Here is a 17,111-nt window from a genome sequence, read left to right as displayed (position 1 = left end):
TATTGGTCGTACTAACCCAGCCCAGTATAACATGGGAGGGGATACACAAGGTTGTGAAGACCAGGAGGTGGGGTTATCAGTGGTACTGGTGGTATCTTGGAGGTGGGATACCACAGAGAGTATTTACCAAAAACTTAAAGCAAGCATCATACGTTAAGGTAGAACATTAGAAGCAACCCCAATCCAAGTGAGGGACCAGTGGAGTAAGACAAGGATGTCCACTATCACGGCTATTAGCAGTGCTTAATCAAGTGTGAAAGAAGGCTCTCCTTCTCTTTAAGGATTATTTGTGGTATCTGGCATGTTTGACCCTGACCTGTTCTTCAAGTTGAGTCCTGGCCAAAGGAGACAAGTAATGTTTGGGTGAGACTCTGGAGAGCTAGGCTCCTTTGATGAGAGGGTGTCATGTAAAGAACCTTTCTGAAGATCCATAAATTAGAATGTTAATAACATACAATGCCCTATAAAGATGAAATCAAACAAATGGTGATGGGCATCACACTATTTAATAAAAAGTCTTCTTAATCTTTTTCTGTATACAAAGTCATAGAAGCTGAATAGTATACAAATTACCACACACTCGGTGGCTTAAAACAATACACACTTATTTTCTTATAGTTGTGGATATCAGAAATCCATGATCAGTTTTACTGGGCCAAAATCAAGGTGTCAACAGAAGTCCACTCCCTTCTGGGAGGTTCTAGAAAAGGATCTGTTTTCTTTCCTTCTTTTTAATTGTGGTAAAATAATCCTAAAATTTACCATCTCGGGACTTCCGTGGTGGCGCAGTGGATAAGAATCTGCCTGCCAATGCAGGGGACACGGGTTTGATCCCTGGTCCGGGAAGATCCCACATGTTGTGGAGCAACTAAGCCCGTGCGCCACAACAACTGAGCCTGTGCTCTAGAGCCCGCGTGCCACAACTACTGAAGCCCGCACGCCTAGAGCCCATGCTCCGCAACAAGAGAAGCCACCGCAAGGAGAAGCCCGTGCACCGCAACAAAGAGTAGCCCCCACTCGCCACAACTAGAGAAAGCCTGTGCGCAGCAACGAAAACCCAACACAGCCAAAAATAAATAAATAAATAAATTTTAAAAATTACCATCTCAATCATTTTTAAGTGTACAGCTCAGTGGCATTACATACATCCACACGGCTCTGCATTCACCATCATTCATCTCTGGACCTTTTCATCTTCCCGGACTGAAACTTTGTACATGTTAAACAATGACTCCCCATTCCCCCTCCTCCTAGCCCCTGAGCAACCACAACTCTACTTTCTGTCTCTATGACTTTGGCTACTCTAGGTACCTCATACAAGAGGAATCATATAATACTTGTCCTTTTGTGACTGTTTCACTTAGCATGTCTTCAAGGTTTGTCCATGTTGTAGCATGTGTCAGAATTTCCTTCCTTTTAAGGCTGAATAATATTCCACTGTATTTATGTACCATGTTTTGTTTATCCATTCATCCCTTGATGGACACTTGCGTTGCTTCCACCTTTTGATTATTGTGAACAATGCCTCTATGACATGGGTGTGCAAGTATCTCTTTAAGATCCTGTTTTCAGTTCTTTTGGGTATCTAACCAGAAATGGAATTGCTGGATCATATGGGAAAATCTATATTCTTGTCTTTTTCATCTTCTAGAGCTGCATTCCTTGCTTTCCTTTGCTCATGGTCCTTCCTTCATCTTCTAAACCATCAGGGCAGCATCTTGTTCAGTGGTCACATTGCCTCTTCTTCTGTCTCAAATTTCCCTCTGCCTCTCTCTGTCATTGCATTTAGGACCTACCAGGATAACCCAGGATAATCTCATCTCAAGATTTTTAATTTAATCACGTTGCAAAGTATCTTTTGCCATATAAAACAATATTCACAGGTTCCAGGGATTAGGACCTAGATATCTTTGGGGACCATTATTCAGCCTACCACACAAGCTAATAGAAAAAGCAAAAGTAACATAGAAAACTATCATGAATAGAAAGCCCCATAGAACCCCACTGTCCCTAGAGATCATCACAGGAAATAAATAGTATGAGACATATTTTTCTAGATTTCTTTCCATGCATATACTAACACATGTATTTCATTTATTTCCTTTCCTTTTTAAAAAGTCAAAAATGGGATAACATTTTACACAGCCCAGCAACTTGTCTCTTTCATTTAATAATGTATCTCTGTAGCAAGCTCTTTAAGAGTAAAAGAAATTTACTTTCATGCTATGTCTTCTTTGATGTAAAAATAGCAACTTTCCTGTAAAGCAAGTGAACTTTTAGAAAAATTCTATTTGAAATAATCTCCTAGAAATGTCAATGTCAACTTTAATTCATAAGAGGAAAGAGATATTTTGAATCAAAATAAGGGTAGAGGCTACTTAGAATTTAGTGTTTTGGGTAAATTAGAGAACGGGCACCCTAGTTATATGTGCATACAGCATGAAGTCCTTGAAGATTGAATTACTTTGTATGGTATGTTGATATGAGAGTCAGTGCTTCCATGGTGTCAATTTAAATTAAGCATCTGGTTTCAGGGGTGGAGAGATCAGGAGACCTGGATGGGAATCCTGACTCTGCCATCAACTAGCTGTGTGACCTCAGGTAAGCTGTAGCCAATCTCTGGGCCTCAGTGTCCTCATCTTCGAAATGAGAGAATTGGCCTGGAAGTTGTCTCAACTAATGATCTTTCATTCTGCACTTTGGGAAGGGCACTATTTTAGCAGGTTAGAGACCCAGTTTTGAATACCAAATCTTTTACAGTCAGCCCTCTGTATCCGCGGGTTCTACATCAGTGGATTCAACCAACCACAGATGGGAAATATTCCCCCCCAAATTCCAGAAAGTTCCAAAAAGCAAAACTTGAATTTCCTGTACACTGGCAACTATTTACATAGCATTTACATTGTAATAGGTATTATAATCTAGAGATGGTTTAAAGTGTACAAGAGGATATGCATAGGTTATATGCAAATATTACACCATTTTAAGAAGGGACTTGAACATCCTTGGATTTTGATATCCTCAAGGGGTCCTGGACCCCGTCCCCCTGGGATACCTTGGGATGACTGTATTAATTTTCTGTGATCTTGAGCTAGACAGCTCCATTGGGCCTCAGTTTATTCATCTGTAAGATGAGCAGGCTGGACTGGAGTATTCTCAAGATCCTTTCTAACTCTCACATTCTAAGACAGTGAGTCTCAAACTTCAGTGTGCCTAAGAATTCCCTAGAGGTTTGTTAAAATGCAGAGTCCAGTTCAGCAGGACTGGGGTGGGGCCTGAGATTCTATATTTCTAGCAAATTCCCAAGTGAGGCTGATGCTGGTCTGAAGTGTACACTGAATAACAAAGTATTTGGATTTCGAACTGTCAGGAAACTTTGTTAAAGACTTGGAAATTGGTGAGAGATTAGTGTGTGGGTGGAGTACTGGTCTGGGGATTATCTGGTGCTGTGGGGTATGCACATTTGCTTGTCTTCTATTGTCCAGCTCTGTAAAAGCTAAGATATAGACTATAGATGTAGAATACAGAATAATGGGATGAATTTTGTTTGATAGAGGTACAAGTGATTTCAGCCCTGTAGAAAAAGATAGCTCTCAAACATTACTTTTTCTAGTCCTACATGATATCAACCAGTTTTGCACAAGTAGCAGATTTCTTTCAGTATTCCTGATTGCCCATATATATGTGTTCTTCTAAATCTCCTTTAAACAGGTTTTACGTTTTTGAAATTTATACTTTAACACCACTGTTCCTCTGCAATTCATTCATTGATTCATTCATTTATTTATTTATAGCAAGAAATACTTGCCAGGGATGGGGAGGTTACAGGGTGGAATACATAAACTCTTCTAGGAAAGTGGGTGGTCAGGCATCATGCTTTCCTGACTCCCAGCCCAAGTATCAGGTGAGGAAAGCACACTTTACCTCCAACTTTGGGCAGGTAAGTTCCCCTCCCAGAGCTAGACCACGGATATAGTGGAAGATGGCTTAACCATCATGTGGTCCATTAAGGATCAAGAGGTTGAGAGAGGAGGAGGAGGCTGTAACTACGATGTACTTCGAACCGTGGCCTCAGGATTCCTCCAGTGCTCTTTACACCACGTGCCGCCTAGGACACTAAACTGATGGCTTTCACACGCCTGCTACAATTGTTAAGAATTTGATCCTTGGGTGTCCAGAGTTTTGCAGCCGCCAGACGCAGGGTGGAGGTCTGGGCCCAAGGGCGGGGCTTGGGGCCAGGGGGCGGTGCCAGTGACCGAAGAGCGGAACCTGCGACAGCCGCCCAGCGGCCCCGGCCTCAAGGAATGCCGGGAGTCGGAACCAGGCCGCGCTCTTACTCCTTCGGCTCCGCCCCCGCCTGTCTGTGTCTGCAGTGGCCGCCATCAATAAAGTTGTTGTTCTGCCAACATGGCGGCGCCCGTGGTGACTGGCCGTGCCGTGTTCGACTAAGGTGGGAACCGAGGCGTAAGGAGGCGCAGGCCAGAGCCTGTGAGCAGGTAAACCCCTGACCCGGGCTCATAGGGGCAAGAGACGAGGCCTGATCTCCCCTCTACCCGGATTGGTAGATTTCGACTTGCCGGGAGCCGGAAGGGAAAGTGCGGGCTGGGTTTGGTGGTCTCGGAGCTGTGCAGTTTCCCAACTGGAAAAGTTTCTGAGATTCAGATCTTCAGACTCTTTGAGCCACCGACTCTGTTGATAGGTTTGGACCCTTTCCCAGAAAAACGCATATGTACGCATAGTTTTGTACTCAATTCCCTCTCTCCACCGCTCCACTACCCCGGTTGGTCCCTGGATCTTTGCTCCCGGGGCTGAGGCTTTAGACTCGAAGGACATCCATTGGCCCACATCATCTCTGTGACCCACAGATCATTGTCACAGCATGTTAGCACTCTAAGTTCCTCAGAGATCATCTGGATTTACCCCTTTATCTTAAGGAGAAGCTGATTTTCCAGGCAGGAAGTAATTTCCCTGAGGTCACATAGAGAATTAGTTGGGGTTTTTTTTGTTTTTGTTTTTGCACATAACTTAGCACCTTTAAGATTAATTTCCCAGGTACATTCTCGCACACTTTCTTTTGGGTGCACACTAATGCTCTTGTGTGCTTCTCTGTGTTCTGTTTCTTTGCCCTTTTTTTCCCTACTCTGCTAGGTTTCTCTGTCCGTATATGATTGTCGTTTTGGGTCCAGTTCTCAGGCCCCTCCCTCTATGGTCACAGGCCGCTACCCCCACCATTCTTAAAAAACTTAACCTTAAGCCCTAAGTGAGGTTGAGATCAGGGCTGACTCTTAAAGAGGAATGGAGTAATGGGGATTGATGCTTTGGAAGGATGTGGAAGAAGAGACAAGATTCCAAACATCTAGGCAAGGAACTGGATGTGACAGAGCTAAGGAAGAAAAGGGCCAAGTTGATCATAACACAAGATATGAATCACACCTTTCACATTCATGGTAGGGGCATGGCCCTCTAATAAAATGGCTGCTCCTTATCAGGAAGAGGCAGTGTCCATCAGGGCTTCGGTGGTGGAGTGTCCCAGAGCAGGGCCTGGGATGTAAAGAAAGGGAACTGGACTGAGCTCCAGGGCTGCAGTAAATCATAGCCCTGAGTGCACTTATGGCTGAGTTCCCCTAACATAAAGGGTGTGGACTTTTCTTAAAGGGTCTTGACACATATATTACCAGGTTGCTCCCCAGGGAGTTGGAATCAGTTTGCATTTCACCAGCAGTGTATAAAAGTGCACATTTCTTTTTATAACAGGTTTTTGCCAATCTGATAAGCAAAATATTTCCTTGTTGTTTTAATTTGCATTTCTTTGATTAGTTGTAAAGTCATTCTTTTTCAGGTATTTGTTAGCCAATTTGTATTTCCTCTTTTCTCCTTCCCCAATTTTTAAAATTAGGTTGTTACTGTTTCTCTTCTGATATGTGAACTCTTTATAGAGAAGGGTAATCTTTTGTTGTAGTTTTGGCAGTTTTCTCTCAGCTTGTTGTTTGCTTTCTAATGTTGTTCGTGGTGGTTTTGATATGCAGGTATTTTACATTTTTTAGAGAGTTTTATTAATATTTTCCTTTATGAAATCTTCCATTGCTTTTATGCTTAGGACAGAACATCCTGCACCTTTTACAGAATTAGTACATACTCATCTATGTTTTTTCTTGTTTTATGGTATTTTAAAAAATTCTTTAATCTATGTGGGATTTACTCTGCTTTTTGGTTTGAGGTGGGGCTCTAATTTGAATCAGCCCCCCATTCATTGAATAGTCTATCACTTTCTAATCTATTTGTGCTTTTTGCTTTATGAACTTTAAGTTCTTTAAAATACCCGGATCCATTTCAGAATTCTCTAGTCTATACCATTGATTTATGTACAGGAAAGGTTATTAGTGAGCCAGGTATTATGTAAACATTTTTAGAAAGCTTACTGTTATGTAGACAGGGAATGTTGTTATACGTTTTTTATAATTTAGTGCATAGTATAAGTAAGTTATAGAGACAGGATTAGAATTTTAAGTGAACTTAAATTCCTTCCTTCATATTGCTCATATTGGTGATCTGTCTGCACTCTTTGGTATTTCTTTTTTCACAATGGCTAACCAGCATCGAAACAAAACTTTTGAGAGGATCAAGAATTAATGCCAGCTTAGAAATAGAGACACAGATGTAGAGAACAAACGTATGGACACCAAGGGGGGAAAGTGGGGGTTGGGGGGAGGTGATGAACTGGGAGATTGGGATTGACATGTATACACTAATATGTATAAAATAGATAACTGATAAGAACCTGTGGTATAAAAAATAATAATAAATAAAATAAAATTCAAATCAAATCAAAACAAAACGAAAAAGAATTAATGCCAGCTCAGAGTGCCAGTTTCTTCCTTCATTTCTCTCTGGTTTTGAAAGGTCTGTTTTTGTCTGTTTCTGCACTATAGCTAATGCGTTATGCAGGAAGGCAGAAAGTTTAGGCTATTTAGTCATAAATCTTAAATATTTGATGAACTGTCACCTTAGGCTTTAACACAGTGATAAAACATGAAACTTCTTCTATGAGGTCATTTCTGGAATTCACCTTTGGAGGAAACCAATGAAACATTAAAGTTGAATTTTGGGGCTTCCCTGGTGGCGCAGTGGTTGAGAATCTGCCTGCCAATGCAGGGCACACGGGTTCGAGCCCTGGTCTGGGAGGATCCCACATGCCGCGGAGCAGCTGGGCCCGTGAGCCACAATTACTGAGCCTGCGCGCCTGGAGCCTGTGCTCCGCAGCAAGAGAGGCCGCGATAGTGAGAGGCCCGCACACCACAATGAAGAGTGGCCCCCACTTGCCACAACTAGAGAAAGCCCTCGCACAGAAACGAAGACCCAACACAGCCATAAATAAATAAATAAATAGATATTTATTAATTAATTAAAGTTGAATTTTGATTTGCAGCTAGATGTCTTAGTGGGCCCCAACCTGTGGGTTGTATTCCAGAAAACCATAACACTCATCACTGTTACACATGTTATATATTTATTTGTTTGTTTCTTATCTGCTTTTCTCTACTAGTATATAAGTGCCATGAAAGAAGGGACTTTGTTTTTGTTCACTGCTCTATCCCCAGTGCCTAGAATAGTGTGTGGACCTAGTGACACTCAATAAATATTTGGTAGGTGAATGAAGAACTAAATGAATAAGCAGTCTTCTAAATAATGGTTATTTCCTGGCTCAGCCTACTGAGTATACTTAACTTGTAATATGTATGAAGAATGCTAATCTTTGCTCAGAGTCTCCAATCTTCTGGGGAGACCTGTGTTCAGATCTCTTCTGATACTTGAGCCTAAGGCCAAGCCCAGATGTGCTTAGAGCTCTTCTGAAGCCTGGACAACGGGAAGTAAAGCCTCCTGTGCAGACCCTGGGCTGGCCTAAAGGCGAGGGCCGGAGGTGGCTCTGCTGCTTCCCATGCAGGCAAGCTGTGAGGTTGCAGCAGGAGCTGGCCCAGGTGGTGGTCTCCTTTTGTTCCTATGGGGCTTTTGTATCTTTGTTGTTTGGGAACATCGAACACCTTTAATATTTTCCAATTAAGAAGTTTGTGTTTAGCTCAACTGCACTTCTAAAGTATTCTTTTCAGGGAAAGAAGTCATCAGAATAAGAGGAAAGCATGTGGACGGGCAGGGAGCGCTGGCTGTGCTGAATGGAAGGATGAGCTCGGGGAGGTTCCAGGCGGCTCACACGTGTGCTTTCTGCCCTCTCTTTCAGGGCCTTCCCTGCTTTTGAAGAATGGCTCCTTCCTGGCAGAGGCTGGGTTTATATGCCTCTCTTCTGAAAAGGCAGCTAAATGATGGTCCAGATGTCATCAAATGGGGAAGGAGAGTGATTCCAGGATGTTCCAGGGGTATTTACAGTGCTACGGGAAAGTGGACCAAAGAGTATACGCTGCAGACAAGAAAGGATGTGGAGAAATGGTGGCATCAACGAATAAAAGAACAGGCCTCCAAAATGTCAGAAGCTGATGTGAGTATTCTTTTATATATATATTTTGGTTGCACCAGGTCTTAGTTGCGGCAGGTGGGCTCCTTAGTTGTGGCATGCGAACTCTTAGTTGCTGCATGCATGTGGGATCTAGTTCCCTGAACAGAGATCGAACCCGGGCCCCCTGCACTGGGTACTTGAAGTCTTATCCACTGCGCCACCAAGGAAGTCCCGTGAGTATTCTAAGAGATGCTGAAAGGGTAGAGAAGAGGGACTAAGGGCTTGGACTGGGGTGAGACTGCCTGAATTCAAATAAGTTATTGAGTATGTGACCCTGAACCAAATTTCTGAATCTCTCAGGGCTTCAACTTTTTTAAATCTAAAATGAGCAGTGTTAATAGTAGCGCCCACCTGCTTCCCAGGAGGCTTGTGAGGGGTAACTGGGATGAGACCAGGATGGTGCTTGGAGGAGTTTCAGTGTGGTGCACGTACAAACAAGGTGCATGCAAAGGGTGCCACACTGGGCATTCTGGAGCAGCATTTACTGGGGAAACTCATCAAGACAGGAGCCGCAGCAGATGTCAGGTCCTCTGTGGTCCACCGCATGGTGGGGCAGCACACAGGGATCCAGCAGGGTCACACAGGAGACTCTAGGAGAGGCTCCTGGGCCCCTCAGCTGTGGAACTTTTAAGCTCCTGCATATTCTGAGAAGTACCTCCCTCTCCCCTCCCATGACGTTGACCTCCAACCCTATTCTGCCATCATGGCTTGGGAGGTACCAGCCCTTCCCAGGTGTGATCTGGGACTGGGGTCCAACCTCATGGTCGCAGCTATATAAGTTAGTGGACCCTTGGCTTCTGGTCTGTCTGCACCAGCTCAGCGCTCTACCTGAATTAATTGTCTTAAGCACTTGGCTGTAGCCAATTTCCATGGAGTGCTCTGCTGGAGGCCAGCTCCTTCTCTGGGAGGCCAACCTGCTGGGGATCAGTCTTGGATGCAGTAACCCTTACCTTACGATATTGGTCAAAATGACAAATGGAAGATGTGATTTGTTACATGAAATGTTGAATCTGATCAGAGCACAGCACTATAAAATAAAGTTTTACTCTTAAATTCTGACCATCCTTTCATAATAGTTACCAGTCAAATAATACTGACCCTCTATGTTTAATTAAAGAGATTAGGCCAAAGACAAGCAGTTGAGTAAATATATATCTGCACAAGACCACACTGTGCTTGAATCACCTTTCCTGATTCTCCACTCTTATCAGACTCATTCTTTCTATGAGATTGATCATTATGAAAAATGGGGGTGGGTAGCTATTTGTGTTAAACTGAAGGATGGTTTTTGGCATTAGTTACAAAGAAAATCTGGTATTTAAGAGCTGTAGTGTGTAACACGTGAAATGATAAAAAGCAAGGTTTAAATATAATGCATAATTATACAATAAAAGCTTGACTTTTACCTCATTAGGAAGTGAAAATTCTTCGTGGCAACATGACCAGACTAATGTAACTAAATGTATTTTGGAAGCAGACCTTAGAGAGCAGTTTAATTCTCAATGAGGAGCATAAAATTAGCTTTTTTTCTTTTTTCTTTTGGTTTAGATTTAGTCACTTCCAAACATTCTGAAGTTGTAGCTTTTTGTTCTTGTGACATTGCATTCTTAAGCATATGGTTGTGTAAAAAACTAAATGGATCAAAATAAACTGTGTTTCACTAATTGGGTAAATAGCTTGAGGGACATTTTGGGTGATCCCCTGGTGGCATTCTATGAGGGTTTGAATTAGGGAATGGCAAAGTGGAGAGAGCACTGGATCGGGAGCTTGGGCAGTAATACTGGTTCTGCCCCAAATCAGTGTGATCTCATCAGCATCGTTTAACCTCTTTGATCCTCAGATTCTTTGCATTGTCTATCTCACAGAATTGCTTTGAAAATCAAATGAGAAAATATGACTGAACCCATTTTATAAACTGAAAGAGGATAAAAATGTGTGGTGTGTCTTTGTCAGGAATGAGAACATGACTAGATGCTGGTGGATTTTGAAGCATCTATGATCAACCTCTCTCTGGTATTAGCTACATTTGAAATCCACCTGAATGAGTTTCTAGAAGTTGAATATTTTGCCATCATCATCATAATCATCGTTATAAAAAGAACTTCCATTTAATGAGCATTTTACTATGTCAGCCACCATCTTTCCATTTATTATCTCATTTAAATCCTGAAACAACCCTGGGGGTGGGTAGTATTATCCTCATTTTGGGGGTAAGAAAACAGGCTCAGAGGGAGGTTTGGTAACTTGTTGAGATGCACAACTCACTTGTGGCAGAGCTCAGAACTCAAACGCAGACACGTTTGATTTCTGAGCTCATGCTTTCACCAGGAACCTTCTTTTGCCTTGCCTTTGATTTATAGATTGTAAACCGAGCCCAGAAAGACAAAGGAATTTGCCTAAGGTCTCACAGCTAGTGTCAAAGCTCGACCAGATCCCAGGCTGCAGGCTCCTATTGAGTGGTCCTTCCCCCTCCATCCTCTAGACTCAGCGACAGCTTCAGAGCATGATCTATAAAGAGGCAGAAGTTATCTTTCTCTTGATGTTAGAAGCTGACAAAAATAATAGGACCCACTTATAAAAACCATCCTTTTCCCATCGCTTCCAATCTTAATTTCTTTTAAAGGCTTAAATTCTTACACTTTTATATAATTATGAAAATTTCCCTTTCAATCAGATTCCTACTCAATTATAGTATAAATTCTCGTAATTCCTTCTTTCCACTCCCAGAGATAGGACTCATTTCATTGTCACAGAGGAAACTGACTTAATTCACACAGAAAAGCAAAAGGCAGGGGCAGGCAATAAGCTGAATACCTTTTCTGCAATAAATAAAAATATTCATGAATAGTAAAGACTTTGCTAGCAATACTTTTCTTTTTTTAAAAATTAATTAATTAATTAACTAATTTTTGGCTGTGTTGGGTCTTCGTTGCTGCGTGCAGGCTTTCTCTAGTTGCAGCGAGCGGGGGCTACTCTTCGTTGCGGTGCGCGGGCTTCTTATTGAGGTGGCTTCTCTTGTTGCGGAGCACGGGCTTTAGGCGCACGGGCTCAGTAATTGTGGCTCACGGGCTCTAGAGTGCAGGCTCAGTAGTTGTGGCACATGGGCTTAGTTGTTCCGTGGCATGTGGGATCTTCCCTGACCAGGGCTCTAACCTGTGTCCCCTGCATTGGCAGGTGGATTCTTAACCACTGTGCCACCAGGGAAGTCCAATACTTTTCTATATATATTCTGTAAACTCAGTTTTGTAGTTTGGCTTAGCTAGTATATAATGAATCCCTCGATTTTGCTATAAATTTAACCTTTGTTGGATAGACATACAAAATGGAGATGTTAATGAAGAAGCTATATGTGGAAAATGTTTGGGGCAACATTGTTAAATAAACATAATTTTAATATATATGTCACTATAATAAAAACAAAGTGATTATAATAAAAAGTAGGTTTAATGTAAAAACTTTAAAGTGAAAAACTAGAGATAGTTTATATCAAGGATTTTATTGTTTTTTTCAGGTCCCAAAGAACTCTGTAACAGCTGTTTTCCCATGTCCCTAAAAATTCCCAAAGGAAAGGCAGTAGGCCTAATCCATTGCAATGAGTAATGTTTGAATCGAGTGGATAGTCTGCTTATTTCCTATTCTGCACCAAGTATCAGAACGAGGTCTTGTACTTCCTTTGAGGGATTTGTTTACAAGCTGAGAGGATTGTCTGTCACTTGCCTTCTTAAAGAAGGAAAGTCCTGAGTCCCCACTAACTCCTGAATCTCAAGTCCTCTCTCATGCTCCTGAGGTTTTCCTAAGAGTTATGGATCCACATTAAAGTACATGATCAATGTGGGGCTTTCCATCCGTTTCTAGAAATCAATAGCAGCTGTCACTTCAGTATTCCAGATTTCCAAGTTTATGTATTATCCAAACTTCTTATTTATTCACTTTTCCCTTCTCTTCCTTCAGGCAGCTTTACTTACCACTCACTCAGTTGGTAATTTCCAGAAGATGGGCAGTACAGAGAAAAGTGCCACTCTGGTCTGTTTTGCCACCCTTTAGGGGCCCTGCTAAAGATTTGTTTAACTTCTTTGCTGAAGGAAGTGTAAAGCAAGGGGTTGAATGAGATTTGGAAAGAATCTGATTTCTGGTTTCTTCTGTTCTCCTGATTACAGTTGGCTGTCAATTATCAGTCATGCAAATACTTACCAAAAAATACCTCCCCAATACACACACATACCCAAAAGAATGGTTATGAATATTCTGTCTTGCATTTGTTTTCATTAGTTTTGGAGAAGCAAGGCCTTAAAGAACTCTAGTAGAGCTCACAGAAGGGAGTAAGGACAGAAAGAGAAAAATAGAAGGTGGCAAAAAAGTAATGATAACATCAGACAGTCCAGACCCTTAGTGACTAAACAGAAGCAGTTACCTGTTCTCTTCCTTTCTTCAGAGGCACCCCTTCTCCCCAGTGGGAGGATTTAAGGTTGGATAGGGGGAACATTCCTGTCACCTGGACAGGATTGGTGAAGTGTGCTGGGAAAAGTGCCCTTCAGTAATAAGTGCTCTGCAGAGGCCTGTTATCAGACTTCAGAGCACAAAGGCCAACAAACATTTATCCAACAGTTATTAAACTGGGACACCTCCCAGCAGCCGGGAAGGTGGGGTTGGGGGGGAGGGATGATTAAAACATGTTCCTTGCCCTTGAACAATAGGTCCCCAATAAGGAATCAATTAAATGATACCACCTTTCCTGTGGAGCGTTGTCCCCTCATGTGCACAAACTCGTGACAGCATTCACCATTTTACTGTGGAAGAACTAAGGTGCCAAAAGTCAGTGTTCCAGTGAGGACCTCCTGCCCTGTGTTCATTATGTTCCAGTGCATTTACCTTTTTTCTGTGTTTCTCGTGATGAAGCCGCATCTTTGGAAGTTGGAGAGTTATGTAACCCTGGCCTGAGGCTGCCTGTAGATCACCCCCTGGGAAATAGCAGCCTGGCTAAAATTTTCTCATTACCTTCCCACTTCAACTTTTTCTGCTGAAAGATAAGCTCACAATACAGCAGAGAAACCCAGGACCTGAACCGGTGCCTGAGGACCCTGCTCGTACTGTTCAATCCAAGTCTGCGTGCAGCTACAGGGAATTTAGGGAGGGGGCCCATTTTTAGACGTGTCACATCTCTGTGATTCACCATTGTTTCCTTGAATTATATGGACATATGTGTCAGAGCTTCATTTGGAAAAACATATAGTTCTTTAAGACCTAGATAGCTGTCCTAAAAGAGACGCTTATAAAAGAGAAAAAGACGGATTTAAAAATACATGTGGGTAATAGGACTTTGAGGTTGTTTGGCATTATTTTGGATATTCTTTAGGTTAAGCCAGGGCTTTGAATTTTGGTATTAGGCATTTTTGTCAGTTTACCTTATAGGAATGGTTTTTTAAAAAGAAAACTTTTAAAAATGTTAAATTATTATCTTGAGTAAAATGCCAAAATATTATGTGCATGCAGGTTTCCCCGTGAATGCTTAATAAATACTCATTGTCATTTTTTTGTCATTCTTTCCTAGAAATCAAAGCCCAAGTTTTACGTGCTTTCCATGTTCCCTTATCCTTCTGGCAAGCTGCACATGGGCCACGTGCGTGTGTACACCATCAGCGACACCATTGCACGCTTCCAGAAGATGAGAGGGATGCAGGTAAGGCAAGATGCCTGCTGGAATAGCACTTTCCTGCCTGACTCAGGACAATAAGAATGTAGGACAAAGGAAGAAAACCAATCTTAGTTAAGATTAGGACAGCTTTGAAGATAAACATGAAAAGCTCAGGGTTTCCTCTCATGAATTGCAGGACATAATAAAGCATCCAGATTAATTGGGGGGCAGCCGCGTGTTGGATGTTGTGCTAGGGAGGGAGGTGGGGTGTGGATGCAGTGGAAGGAGGTTACAAATGTGGGTACCACATGATATCTCCTCAGGAGGAGTTCACAGTCCAATGGGGCTGACATCCATAAATAGACAAACATTGAACAGGGGAATGAATCCAATAGTAGAAATGAGGAACAAATGCTGTGAGTAGGAAGTGGGGCCACAAGAGATTTTTCTCCTTGTATTTGATATTTTCTGTATTCTCTAATGAGTATGTATTTATTTTATAATGGAAAAAGTAAAATTTTCCCAACAAAAAAATATGTGGGGAGTAACAGCTCTGCGGGAGTTGGGGAAGGCTCCGCTAAAGAGGGAGCATCTGTCCTTGAAGGACAAGGTGAAATTTCCTGGGAGAGGAGGAAAGGAACCCTTGCATGTCTGTTGTGGGTAGACCCCTTTACCCCACTGCCAGTTACCCCAGAGCCTGCACTCTACTCTTTACCAACACGTCATCTGTAAGATGAGGTGGCAATGATCATAGCAGCTTCTTTAACACCTTACAGAGAGAGACAGGATCAAAGAGGGGCTGAGAGCATGGCCCATTGAACCAGATGGCCAGCATTTGAATGCCAGCCCTTAACACTTAGTAGCTATTCGACTTTTGACTAATTACTAAATTAACGTCTCTAATACCTAGTTTTCTCCCATCTGTAAAATGGGGATAAAATATTACCTGCCCGTTGGACTGTTACAAGGATTGAAAGAGGATGACTATGAAGCACTTAGCACATAGCTGGCGCATAAGTATGTAACCAGTAAATATTAGCATCGCCAGTGGAGGGCTGGAGCCTGCTTGTACCAGCTCCTGAGAGCTGTGCGCATGTCTGCCCAACTTCATGTTAATTATTTGTCACCTTAGTAGCTTGAAATCCACCATGGTGGGAGTATTTACATCATGGAAATCAGCAAAGCCTACAAATCAGGGCTTTTTCTGCCAGAGAGTTGATTGTTAAACATTTACTGGCATTCCCACTAGCTGTTGCTATTATTAACCTCTCAGGGTCTATATAAAGGGTATCTGCCCCCTCCCAGTTCTTTATCAAGATTTTCTTTTAGAAAGGTACATGAATCCATTGTCATAATTGGTTTGAAAATTTGTGCTGAACTGACATTGGCAGCAAGAAGTATTCCTAAAAATAAAAAGGAAGTCAAGGTATAATGTCTCTTTGTCACTTGAAGAGTTAATGACTTTTACTGTCAGATTCGGAGATTTGCCTTCTACAGGGGATGTCTCCCTGGGCTATGCCAGGTGTTATTTTTCCCAGATACTGCTTTCCATCACTTCTGCAATGTTTATTAGAAAGAGGTGGTGCAGAATAAATTGGCTCTTGTCATGAAGCATATTATCTAACTGTGTTTCTTCAACTAGATTTATTATTATTATTTTTTTTACTTAGGCCAACTTATTTTGGACAATTAGTGAGTACAGGCCAGTTGCTGAAGATTAAGCTTTTAAAGCAAAACTGTACATTTATGGTACATTAGTGGATAAGTGGTTGAGGGGATGTAGGTGGGACTCTAATTCCCTTGGATGGATGAGACGTTACAGAGAAAGCTCAAGGCAGAACCCCAGGCCCAGAGATAACTGGGACCCTTGTAGGCAGCTTAGGCCCAAAAGACAAAATGGAGTCCCTTACAGTAACTGAAGCCCAAGGTCAGGCTGGACCCAGGGACTGGGCAACCCAGGTTTCAACCCCAGTGTACCACTTTCTCACTGAGTGACCCTGCACAAGTCATTTAATGTCTGTGAATCCTACTCTCCTTGTCTTTAAGATAGGGATAATAATATAGTAATAATTATTCTTCCCTCCTGGGTCGTTGTGTGGGTTAAATGAGATAGTACATGTGTCTGGCACATAATAGTCCCTTAATAAGTGGTAGCCATGATTATTATTTATACTGATCTGATTACTCTGGGAAGTCATTTAATAAATGAAATGAAATCTAATTCATTTAGTAAATGAATCTGCTTTCTTCTGCTTGGGGCCTGCTGCATGGAGTTGCCTTCTGAGAAGCAACTAGATTGCAGATCATCACCTGCTATTTGTATTATCTATCCTGTGACTCGGTTGATTCCTGAAACCACTCTTTGTTATTTGGCTTATGGTACCTTAGTCATTGTGACCAGCAGGCACCTAGGGTTCCCTCTGTTCCTCAGTTTCAGTTGCTCTCTTTAAGATGATAAGCTATCTTGGACGGGGGCGGGTATCCTCCAGGCTCTCTTGAAATTAATTTCTTGTTAATTTTCATAGCCCATATTTAAGTCAGATCATCCCCAAGATAACCGCCAAATATGGTGAAAACTTGTCCAGCCATTTCTAAGTGGTAATGGCAAAAAAGAAGCAAATCTCTGTAATGGTGAACAGTGTGAAAGCCTGTTGAGCTTCCTGTTGTTTTAAAATCCTTCTTTCCCAATGTCAGGACTAGTCCCAGGGATTGGGATTCAGGTCAGGTTCAGTGATCCTTACTCTAAGGAGGGAAGGAATATCTGCTCTGCAATAGCAAGGTCTGACATGTGTATTGATTAATTCATTCGGTACATAGTCCTTGGGCACCTGCTTTTCCAAACACCAGCCTTTCTACTGTATTGTATAGTAGTATTGGAGTCTTAGATTCAAAATCAGTCAGTAGGCCTAGGAAAAATTCAGTAAGCTTGCCTTTTTCTATAATTTGTTAATTTGTTGGTAGATTTGCTTAATT

The 17,111-nt window shown here is 42.0% G+C and overlaps 1 protein-coding gene across 3 annotated transcripts in view; it reads left to right on the top strand.

Annotated features, from left to right (window-relative positions):
• Positions 1–17,111, top strand: part of LARS2 (leucyl-tRNA synthetase 2, mitochondrial) — a 268,263-nt gene that overhangs the window by 102,851 nt on the left and 148,301 nt on the right. Inside the window, exons 1-3 of one of the 3 annotated variants that reach the window (XM_007168882.2) lie at positions 4,341–4,496; positions 8,234–8,488; positions 14,055–14,183. In XM_007168882.2, coding sequence (XP_007168944.1) covers positions 8,255–8,488; positions 14,055–14,183 — 363 coding nt within the window. In that variant the 5' untranslated portion in view covers positions 4,341–4,496; positions 8,234–8,254. Of the gene's footprint in view, positions 1–4,340; positions 4,497–8,233; positions 8,489–14,054; positions 14,184–17,111 lie in introns of those variants that run through there. The other 2 variants (XM_007168883.2, XM_057554822.1) reach the window with 2 other exon arrangements.

The sequence above is a fragment of the Balaenoptera acutorostrata genome, chromosome 10, assembly GCF_949987535.1.
Source record: "Balaenoptera acutorostrata chromosome 10, mBalAcu1.1, whole genome shotgun sequence".
Lineage (NCBI taxonomy): Eukaryota > Metazoa > Chordata > Mammalia > Artiodactyla > Balaenopteridae > Balaenoptera > Balaenoptera acutorostrata.
The sequence above is the reverse complement of the archived record's forward strand: the minus strand, read 5'-3'. Positions and strand labels throughout refer to the sequence as shown.